General features: G+C 31.5%; 2 protein-coding genes and 1 non-coding gene across 3 annotated transcripts; 1 reads left to right on the plus strand and 2 right to left on the minus strand.

The window, feature by feature from the left end:
- Positions 1-3,379: 3,379 nt before the first annotated feature.
- On the minus strand, positions 3,380-4,938 carry LOC25498876 (fasciclin-like arabinogalactan protein 10). Its single transcript, XM_013593848.3, has one exon. It carries the CDS (start codon positions 4,820-4,822, stop codon positions 3,566-3,568), a length of 1,257 nt encoding a protein of 418 aa, XP_013449302.1. The 5' UTR covers positions 4,823-4,938; the 3' UTR covers positions 3,380-3,565.
- Positions 4,939-10,823: 5,885 nt separating this feature from the next.
- LOC11427279 (vacuolar-processing enzyme) lies at positions 10,824-14,006 on the plus strand. The gene is made up of 8 exons (XM_003623703.2): positions 10,824-11,177; positions 11,316-11,472; positions 11,879-11,964; positions 12,075-12,274; positions 12,584-12,632; positions 13,085-13,282; positions 13,496-13,705; positions 13,866-14,006. The coding sequence occupies exons 1-8, from the start codon at positions 10,824-10,826 to the stop codon at positions 14,004-14,006; spliced, it is 1,395 nt and encodes a 464-aa protein (XP_003623751.2).
- A 966-nt stretch (positions 14,007-14,972) lies between these two features.
- Positions 14,973-15,046, minus strand: TRNAV-AAC (transfer RNA valine (anticodon AAC)). The gene has a single exon. It is a non-coding gene; the product is annotated as a tRNA-Val (tRNA).
- Positions 15,047-17,856: the final 2,810 nt, after the last annotated feature.

Here is a 17,856-nt window from a genome sequence, read left to right on the forward strand (position 1 = left end):
AAACAACGGCGTTTTGAATATGATCAAAGTGGTTTGAGGGTGGTTGAAGGGTTTCTAAGTGAGGAGAAGGGAGAAAATGACAAGAGTCGAAGAAGTTTGGTGGAAGTTGAAAGATTGAATTGTGAAGTTTTTCTTGAGATGATGACAATGCCATTGTTAGTTGTAAGGGGATGGGATGGAATTAGGCGCCAATAAATCCTCTCTTACCAACCCGTTTAAATTGGCTATGTACTATCATCTTTCAAGTAATAATATTTTAGCGTTGTCGGATACATTTCAGATACTTCTCAGATACAAATACATGTCTACACCATGATATCTATCGAGATATTATCCAATCATTAAATTATTTCAGATACTTATCTGATACAAATACATGTATACACCGTGATATGCATCGAGAGATTATCCAATCATTAAATTTTACTTTAATTGGACAAAATCATTAAAGTTTACTACTTAAATAAAATTATAGTTATCCGATACATTTTCAAATACTTATGAGATACATGTGGGATACAACGGTGGAATCGATAGGTGTGAGATATGTGATTTCCTATTATTTTGTTTTCTTTTTCTTCTTGAAAAAAAAAAAAATAGGAAACATGATTTTTCTAATTTCTTTTTTCTTTAAAACTTTAAGAAAAATTAAAAAAAAAAATTATAACATATTCATTAGGTAATGATTCTTTTTGGGATATAGTATAACAATAAGGATGTTATCTTTTTGAGATATATGTAATTGATTGAGTAAAGATGTTTTTTTGTATATAAGTAATTTCCTAATTATCATTTTCTTTATTATTAATGGAAGAGATATTATATATAAAAAGCTTAATAGGTCTGTCTGCTAGGCTTAATATACTGTTTTTTTGTAAGCCTTAACCTAACCTATTTAATTAAATAAGCTTTATAACAAGCTTGAGCGACCTTATTAAACGAGCTGGGTTGAGTTAGGCTTTAAATAGGTTAGGCCGTAGGCCCCTGCTGGGCGTCATGTTCCCACCCCTACTTGCCAATCACGACATCTCCAAAACCTTTGGCCTTGATTCTCCAATGTGCTAGCTTTGTAAACAACCATTGGCCTTGAAAACTCACAACGGCACAGTGGAAACATCCCTCGTGAGTAAGAAACGAACCACCATTGAATCCGATTTCATAAGAGTATTGGGTTGTGGTATTCCCAGTTGACACTTTGCAAAACGAATTACAAGAATTTTGTGGAATAAATAACCGGGGTTTTGATTTGAGGACGATGAATAATGGCGATACTTGGTTTTTTCTTACACGAAGAAGAAGACGAGTGAGGAGGACGACGAATAGTGGCTTACGATTGAGTTTAGATAAATAACTGCTCGATTTACAATGATAGAATCAAAGAAGAAGGGAAGGGGAGAGTAGGAAGAAGGGAATCAGTGTTGCAGAGAAGAGAAGAGGAGGAAAGAAGATGAAAGAGGCATTGTTTTTTCATTTCACATTTGTCTGATGAGTCCAGAGGTATTTTTGTCCATTCGCGTCATCATTTGCTGAATCATATACCCATTGGACCAATCAGAAGTGACATGTCATCTAACCAGTGACGTAACGGTAATTAATTGGGTTGAAGGACTAATTTTAAAATGATTAAATTTTGCGGTGGCTGTTTGAAATACTCCCTCGAGTCCTTATTATAAGAAACAATTGACATTTTAGATTCATTGAATAATTAATGCATCTCGTTATAAATATAGACTATATACATCACTTACACAATTAATGAACCTAAAAAGTTAATTGTTTCTTGTAATAATGACCGGAGGAAGTAATTAATAACTTCATGGACCAAACTTCAACTGAACCATATTTGCATAGACTAAAAGTACAAATAAGCCTATAATATATTGTGTTTTGGGATTAGGGATGAGAATAGGTCATGCCTGTCTGCGGCCTAACCTAAGACATGCCATGTTTTTTTTTCTTAAATAAAGAAGACATGTGCTTTTTTAGAAGCCTAATTAGTTTAAAATGTCAGATCATAGATTATTAAGATAGTCTCTTAAGCCGAATAGGAAGACATAAATACGAACAATAATATTTATTATTATATTATATTTTGTACTTTGAATTAAAATTTAAATTTGTTAACCTTTTCAGTAATTTAAGTTTATTAGTATACATTAATCTTTCACATATTTAAATGTATGATTATAAACTAAATTGAAGTATGCTATAATATATATAGTTAAGTTCTTTAAAAACTCATGTTAAATATCAAAAAAGAGTTTAATCTAATTGATCTATTAGTTTGCTGTTCAAATTTAAATCACATAACTTATATAAATATGTTCATATGAAATAGACTTTTAAACATGCTAGCTAACAAACCATATCGGACTTTCAGAAGGCTAGGCTCATGCAAAAAAAGTAAGCTTATGACATGCCTCATGTAAGAGAGTTAGGCCTTAAAAATTCTGACAGATTAAACTTAGGTCTTATAAAGTTTAACTCGACCTAACCTATTTCATCAATATTTAGGATGTATTTTATATTGTATATAAATAGAATGCACACAAATTGATAGGACATAGATAATTCTATCAAATAAAATAGTGAGTGGTAACGAAATAGTTCACAATAAGTGTTGCTAACCTTCCTCTCTTATCTAGATAAAATTTTCGCTTTGCTTCTTAAAAAAAAAAACAATGTTATTTGAACAACCATTTCTTGTGACAACTTTTTGGACAACTAAATTATACAAAGAAATTTAAGTAGTGACACAAAAATCAAAGCAAAAGAGAGATAAAATAAAATAATAATGTGAATATGAGAGAAAAAGTTATAACAAAAATTATAAAAAAGTAATTGTTCAAATATCATTTCTCTAGAAAAACGAAAAAAACGAAGTCATTCGCTTAACAAAATTCGAACGCCCAACGTTCCGCGCGTGGTCTAGATTTTTACAAACATGTGTAAAGTACTAAAAAAAAATGGTTGGAAATTGAAAAACCATTCGCCGCACAGTCATCAATGCCAGATCTGAGTTTATGTCCCTTTAAACACAACAAAATGTGGTGGTCCTCACCATTGCTAACATGCATGACCCACTCCTACCCCACCACGTGTCTTTCCTCACCTTCACCAATCACTCTCATCACAGCTCACTTACTAACAAAAACAACTCCTAAAAATGCAAAAACCACAATAATCATCATACAACGCACCACCTCATATAACACCACCACACTACTTTCACTACCATTTCAAAATTTAAATAATCGAGTCCAAAAACTTAACTTAATTGTCAATGTCGATTATAGTGTATTATTTTGAAGGAATATTTTCCTTTGGTTTTAGAATTAACTCAACCGACAAAGTTATAACAAAGCAATGAAGCTATAACTTAGTACAAAAAACTGAAGCATCATCATTCACTTACAACGGTCCATACCTAAATTAAATTATAGCATAAAAAAAAAATTTAAAAAAAAATCCAATGCAATTACATTCTGAAATAAGAAAAAAGAAGCTCGTAAATTTTAAATATAAATTACAAAATAATAAAACAAGAACACTCTGAAATTACAAATCAAGACATGAAAACAAACGAAACAACAAAAGCAGACAAAGCAGTCACTGCAACAGTAAAAACACCAGTAGCTTTCACGTTCACACCAGCAGATTTACCAGTACTCTTCTCCGCCGCAGTCGACGGCGCATCAGCCGGAGCACCATCTGGACTCTCACCAGCCGGAGCCGGAGGCGAGGCTGGCAATGGAGTAGGTGCATCCGCCGGTGAAGGAGCAGAAGCAGGTGTCGGTGAAGGTGCACCAGCAGGCTCCGGCGCCGGAGAAGGTGAAGTAGCAAACAGCTCCGATGGAAGAAGCACACTATCAACAGAGTAAATAGCAAGAGGAGTAGAATCCAAAATCGAATCAGCAATTCTCGAAGAATCAACTCCGGTATGAAGTGTAACAGAATCACCGGCAGTGGTAACAGTGTAATCAAATTTCCCGGCACCGTTGGTAGCTAAACTAGAAATAGGATCTTTCGTAGTTTTCAAAGATCCAATGGGAAGATATTTAGCAGCAGCATGATACTGTAAAAGTGAAACCAATTCAGCATTTGAAAGCTTGGTTAAATCTGGAACGCCTTTCGCTTTAAAAGCTTCATCGTTCGGAGCAAAAATCGTTAAACCTTTATCAGCCGTTGATTGAAATGTTTTGATTAAGCCGTTGGAAGATATAAGGGATGCAAATGTTTTGCAACCGGCTTTTTCTATTAAAGCGGTAAGGTTAACGGAGGAGGAAGGTGGTGGAGCGGTTAGGATACCGGGAGCGATGATCGGAGCTGTGATTTCGAGAACGGAGATATTGTAAGGGATTTGTTTAACGGATTTGGAGTAAGATGAGTCGAGTTTAGAGCCGGGAGCAGCGGAGCCGAAGCCGACTTTACCGCCTTTCAAGTCGGTGATGTTAACGGATCCGATGTTGTTGACGGCGTTGCCGGTGGTTTGGAAGAGGGTAGTGGAGAGAGTGGTGCCATTGGTGAGTTGGTGAAGTTTAGTGTTGTCGAAGTAGTCGAGGAGGATTAAGAGGGAGAGGATTTTTTTGACGACGGAGAGAGGGTGGGAGGAGGTGATGGAAGAGAATGCGGCGTTGTTGAGGACTAAGACGGTGATGGTTTGGCGGGAGTTGATTTCGTCGGCGAGTTTGGTTTGGGAAAGGAAGTTGTTGTATTGGGAGTAGTCAGGGTTGGAGGAGAGGATTTCGGTGATGTTGTGGGCGGAGATTGTGGTGGCGATGGAGAGGATGAGGAGGAGGAGGGTGAGAGAGTGGTTACCCATTTTGGAGAGAGAGAGAGAGAGAGAGATGGTTTGAGTGTGGAAAGTGAAGTGGAAGAGTGGGAGTTAAAGGCGGTGGTGTCTGTTCTGTTTGTATGTAGTATACTATGTGAGTGTGTGCGTGTCTGTGGGGTTTGCTTCTTTAACCATGGTTATGGTTTGTTAGTTACGGGTTGGAATATGAAGTGTAAGAGCATATCTGCACTTTATTAAAAAAAAAAAAAACAGAAGGATTATACTTTAATGGAGAATGCTAACCAACACTCTACTTTAATTATACGCTCACACCACTTTAATCAAATTCTTATTAGCTCCTGAAAAAAATGTTACACTATTTGTAATTTGATAAAGGGAAATGTTAAGATACTTTTTAAGGGCCATAATTAGTAAGTATTTATGAAAATGTATATAATCAATGCATTGAAAATCGAAATATGTTTTGTAAAAAATAATTATTTATTTTAGAATATTTAAAGAATATCCTGGATGCACTCATTAATAAGACCTATCGATAAGAATATAAAAATTGTTCGATCAAATGTTATGATTTAGTTTTTCAATGGTTATCTGTAACAAAATGATGAGAACAAATTGTTGCCAAACAATTCTCTTGATTGTGTAAGTTTGTACATTATAAGCTATTTGATATATAGAGATGCTAGTTATAGTGAGTGGCTTAATCGTGATGGGTTCACGACTGATTTGGCATATTTATGTTCCTTAGATTTTCAATTTAATTCTTTTCGTGATAAATTTTTTCTAGCTATAGCAGTTCTCTTTGATATAAGCTCGTGATCAGGCATTGTCAATTTTAAATTGACCTTTGATTTATAAATACCTATTGTGAATATTTTTTACACAATACCATTTAATTGTAATTGTCGAATCATCATTAAAATCATTTGTTAGGGGAATATTTATTATTTGTTGATAGTGTAAAGTTTTTATGACAACATAGTTTTTTATGTACAAAATGTATAATCATAGATTTATATTTTATGACATAGTATTCATTCACATATCAAAACTTGTATAATATATATATTATGACATAGTATTTATTTTGTAATATCTTCTTTTATTCCTCTTGTTATATCACACACAAAAACTACAAAGAAAATAAATTGATTTCTAAAATGTTTAGATGATGTGTTAGTAGATGACTATGTGTATGTTTAGATGATTATTAAGGGTGTGTTTAAAAAATTTGTTGGGGCTTTGTGATTTCATAGAAGCTCCCAAATGTAGTCTTTAACTAAGTTATGGTGGGTCACCAATATTAATTCAACATGCACTGTATTAGAAAGAATGAATTATTTGAATTTCAAGTACTAGTAGTGAAGTATAACTAAGTCTGTATTGGATGACACATGGTGGATTCAAATTATAGTAATCTCTTTAGAGTAATGTAATTGTAAGTTCTACTTTTGTTTAAATAATGTACATTCTTTATTGAAACCATCATTCTCAAATTTGATTTTTCTTAGGAAAAAATATGTTGTGTTTGGCATTACATTAGCAATTATAGTAACCTAATCTGTGTACCTTTTTAGTAGAGAAAAAGGAAAGATGGTGGTTAAGGAAATGATGATAACTAGAGTTATGAAAGAGCATGTGAGAGGGATATCATTTGGGGAGAAGGGGGGGACATGGATTACTTGGTCACAGCTGGAAATGGAAAGAGAGAGTGTGGCATTCGTTGTCGTTGGCTTCATTGCTGTTCTTTATGTGAAATGGCTTCTGTGTCCTTTTCACTTTCTTCTGTCTTATTCTCAGTTTTATAATTCTTGGAACCTTTTCAATTCATGTCTTTCTTGTTTGTGTCTATTGTGTGAACAGTGCAACGGTAAAGCATCTAAGTTTTTTAATAGATTTATCCATCGGTAACACATTAAAATGTCCATATAGAAAAGGGACATGCATTGTTATATGCAGGGGTTGAGTTTGAATCTCAAACACTTCACTTATTCACATTAAAAAGGTAAATTCTGGTCACTAAAATATTTGATTAAAAAAAAAGGGGGATAAAAGTGTTGAGTGAAGCCGAGTTTAGAAAAATAATATATGCATTGTAATGTAACACACAAAAAAAATACATTTAATGAACTTGGTAGCTCAAACCTTCATGTGCATTGTAAAATGGAAGGGAAAATAAAGAGTTTTCACACAATCAATCTAAAGTCAAGCAATTATACTTTAACCATTTTTAAAGTGACGGATATGAATAATTGTTATGCGTTTATTTATGTGTAAAAAATTTACTGTGACAATGTATGAAAATTTAAACTCAAAAGACAGTCATTTTCTCCATAAAAATCTAGAAGAGGGAAACGTTGGTCTCTCTAGAGAGTGCTCAAAAGTTTTATGGATTGATTGCGGATGAGAGATAAAACTAATTCTATGGAGTTATGTTGTTCTTGTTAAAAGAAAATTCGATTTTGTTGGCTACTACTACATGGAAAGCAAGAAATCAGCCTATTCCTATTGTTAATTGATAAAAGTCAATGTGCATTAAATTATCGAGTGTATTAAGTTCATATCTTGGAATGGGCTCAAATATCTTGCGAAGAGTTTTAATTTTCCCTTAAATTAGTGGTGTGTTAAACTCTTAGCTATTATTGGGTTTTAAATATGAGTGATCAAGTCCCACGTCATCTAAAAATGAATAAAATATTTGATATATGAGGGATGCACATATATAATTTTTAAGTTTCTGAAACTCTTACTTGGTTTTGGCAACAATACTTGACGTGTCGTGTTCCTCTCCCGTGATATGAAGTATTGGAGCTCTAGATTTGATTTTGAATTTTCTAATAGAAGGTTGGAATTCACACTTCAGAAAGAGATTGTTGGGTTTCAAATTAAGTTATACATCGTTTGTTAATGAATAAAATGTTAAATATATAAGAGATGATCCTTATACCTAATTTTTATTGCATTTACGTATTATTGCCGGCTAGAGGACACCTCTTTAATATGATCATTGCATTAGATTTTATATTCTCACCAATTTTTTTTTACAAGAAATGGTCTCACCATATTGATGACAAAATTAATACATATAAACTGTATGAAATTTTATTATTTATATGAGAAAATTATTTTTATATGTGAGTGAAATGAACAAATTTTGCACATCCAATATAGTCAATATTAAAACACAATGTTACAAAACTATATTAGATAATCAAATAATATATGATCAACTGCGAGTAAATAATATACACATAAATATAAATAACATATGTATGTAACCGTTGATTGTATGTGCATTTAACCTGGTTTATATGTTGCCTGTACCTTGATCTAGGACTTCCTAGTTGGCAATAGTACATCAAGAAGTTAGGAAAAAAACAGGGGAAGACAAAGAATATTGAAGAAAAGTGTTAAAAGCAAGACCATAATTATTTTTTTTCTTTGATATAAAAAAGCAAGACCATTCTGCAAGTGGTTAGCCTGCAGTTGCACCAACATACATATAATGTGACAGTGTAAAGAGCATTGCAGTTCGACTTGTTCATTTGAAAGTTAGGTACTCATACTCAAGTGATTTTCTCTGTTTCACAATGTACTTATTCTGAATTTCTGATCAGTTTGTTAGAGTACCTTGTAACGGCTTCAGAAATTCAGCGCTTGCATGGTCAACGACTCAATAATATTTTTATTTTTTTGATAGACAGTAATATTTTTGTTAAATTTGTATTAATCAACTCCTCTAAAATAATTGTATTAATCAATTATTTCCTCAAAAATAATTATTTATTTGTAGGTTGATATTTTATTATTATAAATACATTAAAGAGGTTAACATAGTGTGACACAAGTGATAGATATTTGGATCTCTTAACCATTTGGTAGAGAGTTCGATTCCTCATTAGTGCTATTGAAAAACATTTGTTTGAAGGGATCAACCCCTTAAATACTTTGAAAACGAAAAATAAAAATATTACAAAATTTCTTAAAAAAACAACACTTGGAACATAAAGGGGTAGTTTGAACTAGTGTTATATTTGAGTTCAACAAACTTGGGGACATTTTCGGTGAATTGTTTAATGAGACTCCAAGGAAGTGTAGAGCTCTCATGATGTGGTTTAAAATAGTCACCAAATATCATAGTTTTATGTATAACATTCTTATTCATATAAATATTTAGACAATAAGTTCCTAACCTTTAGACTTAGAAAAAAGACATATAACTCCATAGTTATTTCTGCAATATGATCGATGCCTTTCAATCTTTATATAGTACTAGTAGTATTAATTTCCGCAATAAAATGTTGGAACACATAGCTGGCAAGAACAAGAAGTGGCAAATGGTGCCAACTGCAACCTACCAACTTTAGTATTTTGATGTTAAAAGACATAGAGGCCACCAAAAACTGCTTAAAAGAGAAAATATTGTGAATTGTCACGTTGATACTTGACCTATAGTGCTTAGCATGATCCATTTATGAATAGTGGAAAGTGTACAGCATATCATAATATAAGTATCCTATAACCATGATTATGTAGCAGTTGGAATAAACTTTTTCAAATGTGGTTAACGTAGCCAACACTCCTTCTTCTATATATAGTAACTATTTTGACTCATTTTCTTTTATCTCAACAACACCGTGTTACAAAATTACAAATCAAGGTTTTTTTTTTTGGCTTTCTTTGGCTTCACAAAAGCTTCGCTCCCTTTGCTTGTGAGTAGAGAAAATGTTATGGATCCTCCTCTTCTTGTTACTTCACAACGTTATGAAAGAAAAATTCCTTAAAATCTACTTTTTGGACGAGTTTTTATCTTACTATATGTATGTGAGTAATTAGCATAATAACATGGACGGTTCATAAAATATGTAGCCATTAAAATTTGAAGTGAGATGTTTAAAAAAATGTCAAATATCATATTTGATCCTTTTAGTTTGACAGAATTCCCAAGTTACTTCTTTAAATTTCAAAAGTTTTAAAGAGATCCTTTTAGTTTGACAGAATTCTCAAGTTAGTCCTTTAAATTTCAAAAGTTTCAAATAGGTTCTTTTAGTTGATAAACTATTTCACTGTTACCCCCTGTTGTCTGTTAATAATTATTTGATGTTGATGTAGCAGTTAAGTTGTTGACTTGGATCAAAACGCTGCCTTTTAAAAACTCTAGGGTGTCAAAACGTTACGTTTAATGGTCACAAATATCATTTTAGCACTATAAATGATCATTTGTGACCATTAAACGTAGAATTTTGACACCCTAGAGCTTTTAAAAGCAGTATTTTGTTCTAAATCAACAATTTAACGACTACATCAACATCAGTTAAACGAATACTGACAGCAGAGGTAGCGGTGAAATAATTTATCAACTAAAATAACATATTTAAAACTTAAAGGACTAACTTGAAAATTTTGTCAAACTAAAATGACCTAATTGAAATTTTCAAAACTTAAAAAACTAACTTTAGAATTATATCAAACTAAAAGGACAAAAAGTGGTATTTCCTTAAAAAATAACAACTACTCCATTATGGAGATACCTTTTGGAGAGACCTAGCTAGTTTGATTATCAAGAGACTTGTATTTCATTTCAAGAATCCAAGATTACCAATAACTATGTGCGGCATTAACTTTTATGTGTTGAATCTATACATGTTTCAATTTAGTTTAAGAAATTGGAATCCATTATGAATGTTGACTAGGAGTCTAGGACTGGACTGAATTTTTGTTATTCTCCATTGAGATTTGGAAAGTCCACGGTCTATACTAAACAATTTCAACAAAAATAAATATGAATTCCTCTTTTTTTGAAGAAGCTAAACTAAATATGAATTCCTCTAATCACTAATTTTGTCAAAAAAGAATTAAACCGATTGTTTAATTTGATGCAAACTTTTAAGTATATATAAGTTGACTAAGTTAATTGGATGCATCACTTCAGTTGTGAATTGTGATTTCTCATACAATTTGTACGTTCTTCTTAATATCACAAATCTCATAACTTTTTTGTTGTTGATAATTTATATCTTCCAAATATATGAATCAAATAACAAGTTATTGGGCTACACTCATAACCATAGTGTGGATGAGTGTGACAGTGACATTATCAAAGGGTATTCGACCTATGGTTGATGAACATAATGAGCAAGGTAATTTTGAAGTAGTAAGGAAAAAATGGGCATTACTAGTTGCTGGTTCAAAAGATTACCCAAATTATAGGCACCAAGCCAATATTTGTCATGCCTACCATGTATTAAAAAATGGTGGCCTTCAAGATGAAAACATAATTGTTTTCATGTATGATGATATTGCCTACCATAAAGAAAATCCAAGGCAAGGTGTTATAATCAATAGGCCAGATGGTCCTAATGTTTATCCTGGTGTTCCTAAGGTATATACTTCAATTTTCCGGATAAATTAATTTAGCACCATTTTTTCATTTCATAATATTACTAATAATTTTTTTAACATTTAATAATTAATTTAATTATCATATATCTTCATTTATAATACAGTGGTGAGATTTCAGGATTATACAGGGAATAATACAAACGCAGAAAACTTTTTTGCTGTGCTTAATGGCAACCTAAGTGGTATTACTGGAGGGAGTGGTAAAGTACTGAACAGTGGCCCAATTGATACCGTCTTTATTTACTATTCAGGCCATGGTTATCCAGGTTTGATCGGTCAGTAAAAAATTATCTATTACATTTTTTTTTAGACATTTTCAATACATTTGATTCTTATCATCAAAATATTATTTTTATTTCATGTATGTTAATAATTATATGTTAAAATTATTTTAAAAAAATTATATAATAAATATTTTTCCTTTTTAAGTATATTTTTTCACAATCTTCCTGTTACATTCTTCCTTTTTGTCTCTATCCAATCGACCTATAATATACATTGATAATCACTAAATAAAACAATTAAAATACAAAATGATGTAACCTAATTGGTTGAATTGCACTACTTTACTTCTCCAATATTATCCTAAAATATACATCAAAGACATCTTGAGATGATATATTGAGTTGGTTATCATTCACTACAAAACATAAATGTGAGCTAGTATTGTTATTTGATCAGGTATGGCAGATCAAGGCATTGTTTATGCAAAAGATTTCGTGGATGCTTTGAAGAAAAAACATGCTTCTAATTCTTACAAAAAAATGGTGAGTAACCTTGAATATTTTACATTGACAGTAAAATAAAAAACCACCAAATCAACTAAGGTAATTCAAAAATGTTTATTCCATTGACTAATTCATTCAATAAAAAATAGGTGATATATGTGGAAGCATGTTATTCTGCGAGCTTATTTGAAGGGCTTCTTCCAAATAATATGAGTATCTATGTAGCTACATCTACCAATGCACGTGAGTTGGGTTATGGATTTTACTGTCCCGATAGTAAAAATCTTTCATCGACTGAGTATACAATATGTTTGGGAGATACCTTTGGTATTTCTTGGATGGAAGACAGGTTTGCATTTTTTTGTGCATAATAAAATCCATTAGGGTTCAATATATGATGATATTATCCGTAGAAAAGTATGTCTTTAATGATTAAAATTTGAATGAATTACACCATTGAATATCTTTTAAATTAACAAAAAATATTTTATTTAAATAATTTTTTTACGTTGATTTTATTTTAATAGTGTGTTACAAAAATAACATTAAATTTATTTAACATTATTACATTAAAATGCAAGTAATGAATTGAAGACTAGTATATGGTTTGATATAAAACTATTAACCTTATGAATTTGTGCTTTTGTTCTTCGAGCAGTGACAAAAATGATAGGACATATGAAACTTTGCAACAGCAATATTTTACCGTAAGTGATCTATCTTTTTTCCACCCTAAAACGATTTTTTTTTTTTACAAATCCGACCCAATATGAGTTTTATTTACTTAAATGTTCTACTTTCTCATGTTTTTTTTGTCATCTAATGGTTGTCTCGATATTGTGTCTGGCGGGATAGTGTTTTTCTAACACTTGGCAGAATGACACTGGTGAAATTCCGACTTTCTTTTCATTTTATTTTTTATTTTGTATACCGTCACTATAGAGGTATAATTCCACCACTGTCATCCTGCACAGTGGTAGGACAACCACTAGATAACAAAAAAAAAAACTTGAGAAAGTATGTCATTTAGGTAAATAAAACTCATTGTTGGTCGACCTTGTAATTTTTTTTTTCTTTTTTGGGTTGGATAAAAAGAAATCTATAAACATATTTGTATATAATGTTGATTCAATATTAAATGTTTGCAAGTGATGTACAGGTTCGGGATAGAGTAATTAGTCATCGAAACTTTGCTTCTCACGTGACACAATTAGGAGATTTAAATATCAGCAACGATTTTCTAGTTACATATATTAGTGCTGCCCCTCACAATAATGTTAGTGATAACTACAATCTCAGTAACACTACAAGCTTTGTCAGCCAAGATGATGCTTATTTACTTCATCTCAGACTTAAGGTAGTTTTCTTTTCAATATTTTATCATGTATGCATGGCAAAATTTAAAGTATTAAAGTTTAAATTTGGGTAAAGAATAAAATACTAACATAGCAGTTAATAAAATACATGGGATGTTTTAACCTTTATTTTTTTCTTCATATTTTATCATTGGAGTTTGAGTGTTACTATTCCAATCATAAAATTATAACTATTATTTTTTGAATAACTGTAGTTGAAAAAGGCCCTAAATGGTTCTGAGGATAAATTGAAAGTTCAAAACGAGTTGGATGCTGAAATTGCTCATAGAAAGCATGTGGACAACAATATCGATCTCATAGAAAATATTTTGTTTGGAGAAAAGAAGAAGAGCTCTGCTATGATGTTTGATTTTCGGTCAATTGACCAACCTCTTGTCGATGATTGGAACTGTCTTAAAATACTTGTAAGAAAAATAACACAAAATATTATTAGTATTGCCACTTTCTCAAACACTAACCCATTTATGATCAATTGTTTTGAATACATGTATTGTTTAACATATATGTGATGGTATTATACATGTTACACATTAAGTCACCATGTTTACGTAATATTTTATGCAGTTTAAAACTTATGAGAGTCAGTGTGGTATCTTATCAACCTATGGAAGGAAATACTCAAAAGCCTTTGCTTATATGTGTAATATTGGCATTTCAGAGAAGCAAATGATTGCAGTAGTATCTCAAGTTTGTCCAGGGATATAACAATAAGGGGTGTCTAATATGGATCTAGTTCAAAGGTTGACCTTACTATTTTAAGTAAATTTTATTATAATATAATACCTGTCCTCAATTTTTATTATAAAATTCATCTTTTATTGAAAATAGTAAGGGTCCACACTTGGACAATATTTTAGAGATCCATCTTATTATATGCACTTGTTATAACAAATATATCAATAAATCAGCTATTGCTTCATTCTACAATATGTATTGTCCTTCTTGTATTGGAGTTGCTCTTTTCATTACTTCAAATTATGCTCACTATAAGAATTAAGATATTCGAAAATGATATTTGAGTAATAAACGTACTTGCTGATAAATCATAGCTAGTAGCAATTAAAGTATTGATTTTATATTATCCACAAAGACTCTTGTAAATTATAATTGTTCGATAAATTATATGTTTCTAAATTAGTTTTTGGAGATTGTTTAAGTGCATATACACAAACCAAATAAATTTTGAAAAATTTCAAGATTAACATACGAGTGTTCATCTGTCACTTGCATCCTTTTGATCGAGTACATAACTTTATGTTTTTTATTATAACTCCACATGTAAATCATCATACGTTTTCGTTTCTAACAAAGAATAAAAAATCTATTGTATCTATTAACTTCCGATTCTTCGCTTAATTAACTTGTACAATTGTATTACGATTCAACATAATGTTATCATTGTAAACCAAGACATGTTTTTGAAAACTCATAATCACAAATGAATTTATCCAACATCTTTGATCTAACACCTCTATGATAAATAGAGTATTGAGAGAGATGGAGCATCTATCGATGAAGATGATCTAAATTTTAGCAAATGTGTTGATACTATCGATATCAATGGTTATCAAATAAAAAGACTCAAAGATTGTTAGGATATATGTAGAAGCTTGCCGTTTGAATATAACTTGAATCAGAGTCAAATTATTTAAAAACATATATTCAGAAATATGGCTTCGCCCAGGCTAGAACTGGGGACCTTCAGTGTGTTAGACTGACGTGATAACCAACTACACCACGAAACCAGATGTTATAGTACCTGCAATTTTACGACCAATTCACAGTAAATTAAGCAAGTTTAAAAATTTCGTAAAGTGATGACTAGGGGAACGAAACCACGTTAATTCGTGTTTGCATATACAACCCGTCAGAATAAATTAAGTAAGTTTCAAAATATCATAAAGAGGATATTTAAAAAAAAAATCTCATAAAGTGATGGTAAAAAATAGGAAAATGCTAACCGGTGCCTCCGGGTCACCGGTTAAGGATATGAAAAAGGAAATTATATAGTAGTTATTGAAATTATGTAATTAATTGATAATAAAATCAAAAACAGTTTCCTTTTATAGTAATAATTCTTTTTTATGGTATGCTTAACCAATGCCCTGGAAGCACCGGTCAGCAGATCCTAAAAAATAAACAAAGTAACATATTTTTTCAAATATCATCGATTTTATTATACTATTAAAACAAATAGATAAGCTATGATGTGAAAAGTAATATAAAATGATATTTTTTGTGACAATAAAAAACATAAATCATTAAAAGTGCATAAATATTACAGTTTTTCAATAGTGTTAAATAAAATAAATAATAATGAAATATTTTTTTGGTTACATGAGAAAAAGAAAACAAAAAGTGGAAAAACTAAGTCATTGAAAAGAACATACATAAGACATCATCAAACAAAGAAGATGATAATCATGGTTAGGGTTCATTGAACGTGATAAGATGATTTGAACTATTAACTTTCAATTTAACAAAAATGTCGGATATGATGAATATAAATAGTTCAGAGAACCTTAGGTGATCAAATTATTAAAAAAAATGGACCCTGCCTGAATCATTAGGGATTGAGAGTCATGAATGAAATAGAATGTCAAGACAACGTTCAATGTGATTTTTGAATAGGCTAAAATATGGTTTTGGTCCCTGCAAATATGCCTCATTTTGGTTTTAATCCCTGTAAAAAAAAGTTGTTGTTTTTGGTCCCTGCAAAATATTTTACTTTTGAAAATAGTCCCTAGAGGGACTATTTTCAAAAACAAAATATTTTGCATGGACCTTTTTAAAAATCAAAAGATTTTGCAGGGACTATTTATCTAATAAATGAGTTCAGTCATTATGTGTCACGTGTGCAAATCATCACAAAAGTGGGACCAGAGACCAAAACTAAAACGGGACATATTTACGACACAAAAAAAAAAATATTACAGGGACTAAAATCAAAACAATACATATTTGCAGGGATCAAAACCATATTTTAGTCTTTTGGATACCCTGGATTTAAAACCCCAAAATCAAATCAAAAAGTTTATTCTTGTAAGTGGATCTCAAATTCCCCTACCATGCCCCCACGCAAAAGGGTGATCGACATCACAAAAATTATTCTCTTGCTCCACCAAAACCCTACTTTAATCTTGCCTTAAGTATGCTTTTTAAAGAAGCAATTCAACACATACTACATAATAGGTTAAGTTCAAAACACGCTTAGAATATAAGGATGCCACAAAAACTAAATACTTGACCATAAATTGTCAATTTATTAAAAAAAGTATCAACACGACCTATTAACGTAACTTGGTTGTATCTTGAATTTCAAAAGGTTTGATATCCATATTCGTATCGTATCACACTTACACTTTGTTTCATGTATAAAGGTTTTATAAATTTGTAGTTACTAGTTTGTTATAGGCTAAATTACTTTTTTGATCCCTTAACTATTTAATTAGTATCGGTTTGGTCCCCTAACTAAAATTTGATTTATTTTGGTACCTTAAATTTCTTCCCGTTACCACCTTTAGTCGTTTCCGTTAGTTTTATTAAAAAATGTTAGGGTATTGTAAACCCAGAAAAACTCAAATCAAAAAACACAAAAAGCACCCCTTCTTCACTATTCATCTTCTATGTTCCTCATCTTCTTCTTCTCCAATCTCTGTTTCTTTTCTTTTCTCTTCCCACAACCCATATCTCAAAATTATGTTATACAACACACAAAGCTTTAAATTTACAGGATACAAACACTGATTCTTCTTCTTGTTATAGAGTATTGTAATAGAATGGGTCAACAGAGAAATTGATGCAATTTTTTTTTGAAGAAAACGAACACAGATATAACAACATCAGCAATGCCCAGTCGATGACCGCAACCTATAATTCACCATTGTCGTTGGAACTGCCGCCGCCGCTGTTCGATTCACTGGTAACGGGTCGTATTTGGTTTGATTGGTCGTCGAAAACGGGTCGCATATGGTTTGATTTGTCGCCGGAAATGGATCGCTGCAAATTCACAAAACAAGTTCTTCTTCTGAGTTTTTTTTCATAACCTTCTCTCTTTCTCCCATCCCTCTTTTCTCCCTTCTCTCTTTTCTCCTCACCCCCTCTTTTCTCTCTCTGCTCTCGTCCCCCTCTCTTCTCATTTCTCTCTTCTCTTTTTCAAACTCATAAGTTAAAATTAAAACCCAAATAATTTTTTAATAAATCTTGGTTGTTAAATTTTCGGTTGCTGTTGTTGTTGAAGTTTGATTTTGGTTGTGTTGTTGTTTGTCTGTATTGTGCTATCGTTGTTTTTGAGAAGAGATGGAACACATGGAGTTGGTGATGTTGGTGTTGCTTTGTTGTTGTGTTTGAGTTGTTTGAAAGTGATGGGAGAATAAAAGAAGATGAAGGAAACATCACTAATGGTGAACCACAAAGCAAGGAAGTTGTTGTTCTTGATGGTATTGTTCCTATTTTTCAGAATTTGATGAATACAAATTTCAGCCAAAGACAAAATGACATTTGTACAAACCCTAACGTTTTTTTAAATAAAACTAATGGAAAGGATTAAAAGTAG

The sequence above is a fragment of the Medicago truncatula genome, chromosome 7, assembly GCF_003473485.1.
Source record: "Medicago truncatula cultivar Jemalong A17 chromosome 7, MtrunA17r5.0-ANR, whole genome shotgun sequence".
Classification (NCBI taxonomy): domain Eukaryota; kingdom Viridiplantae; phylum Streptophyta; class Magnoliopsida; order Fabales; family Fabaceae; genus Medicago; species Medicago truncatula.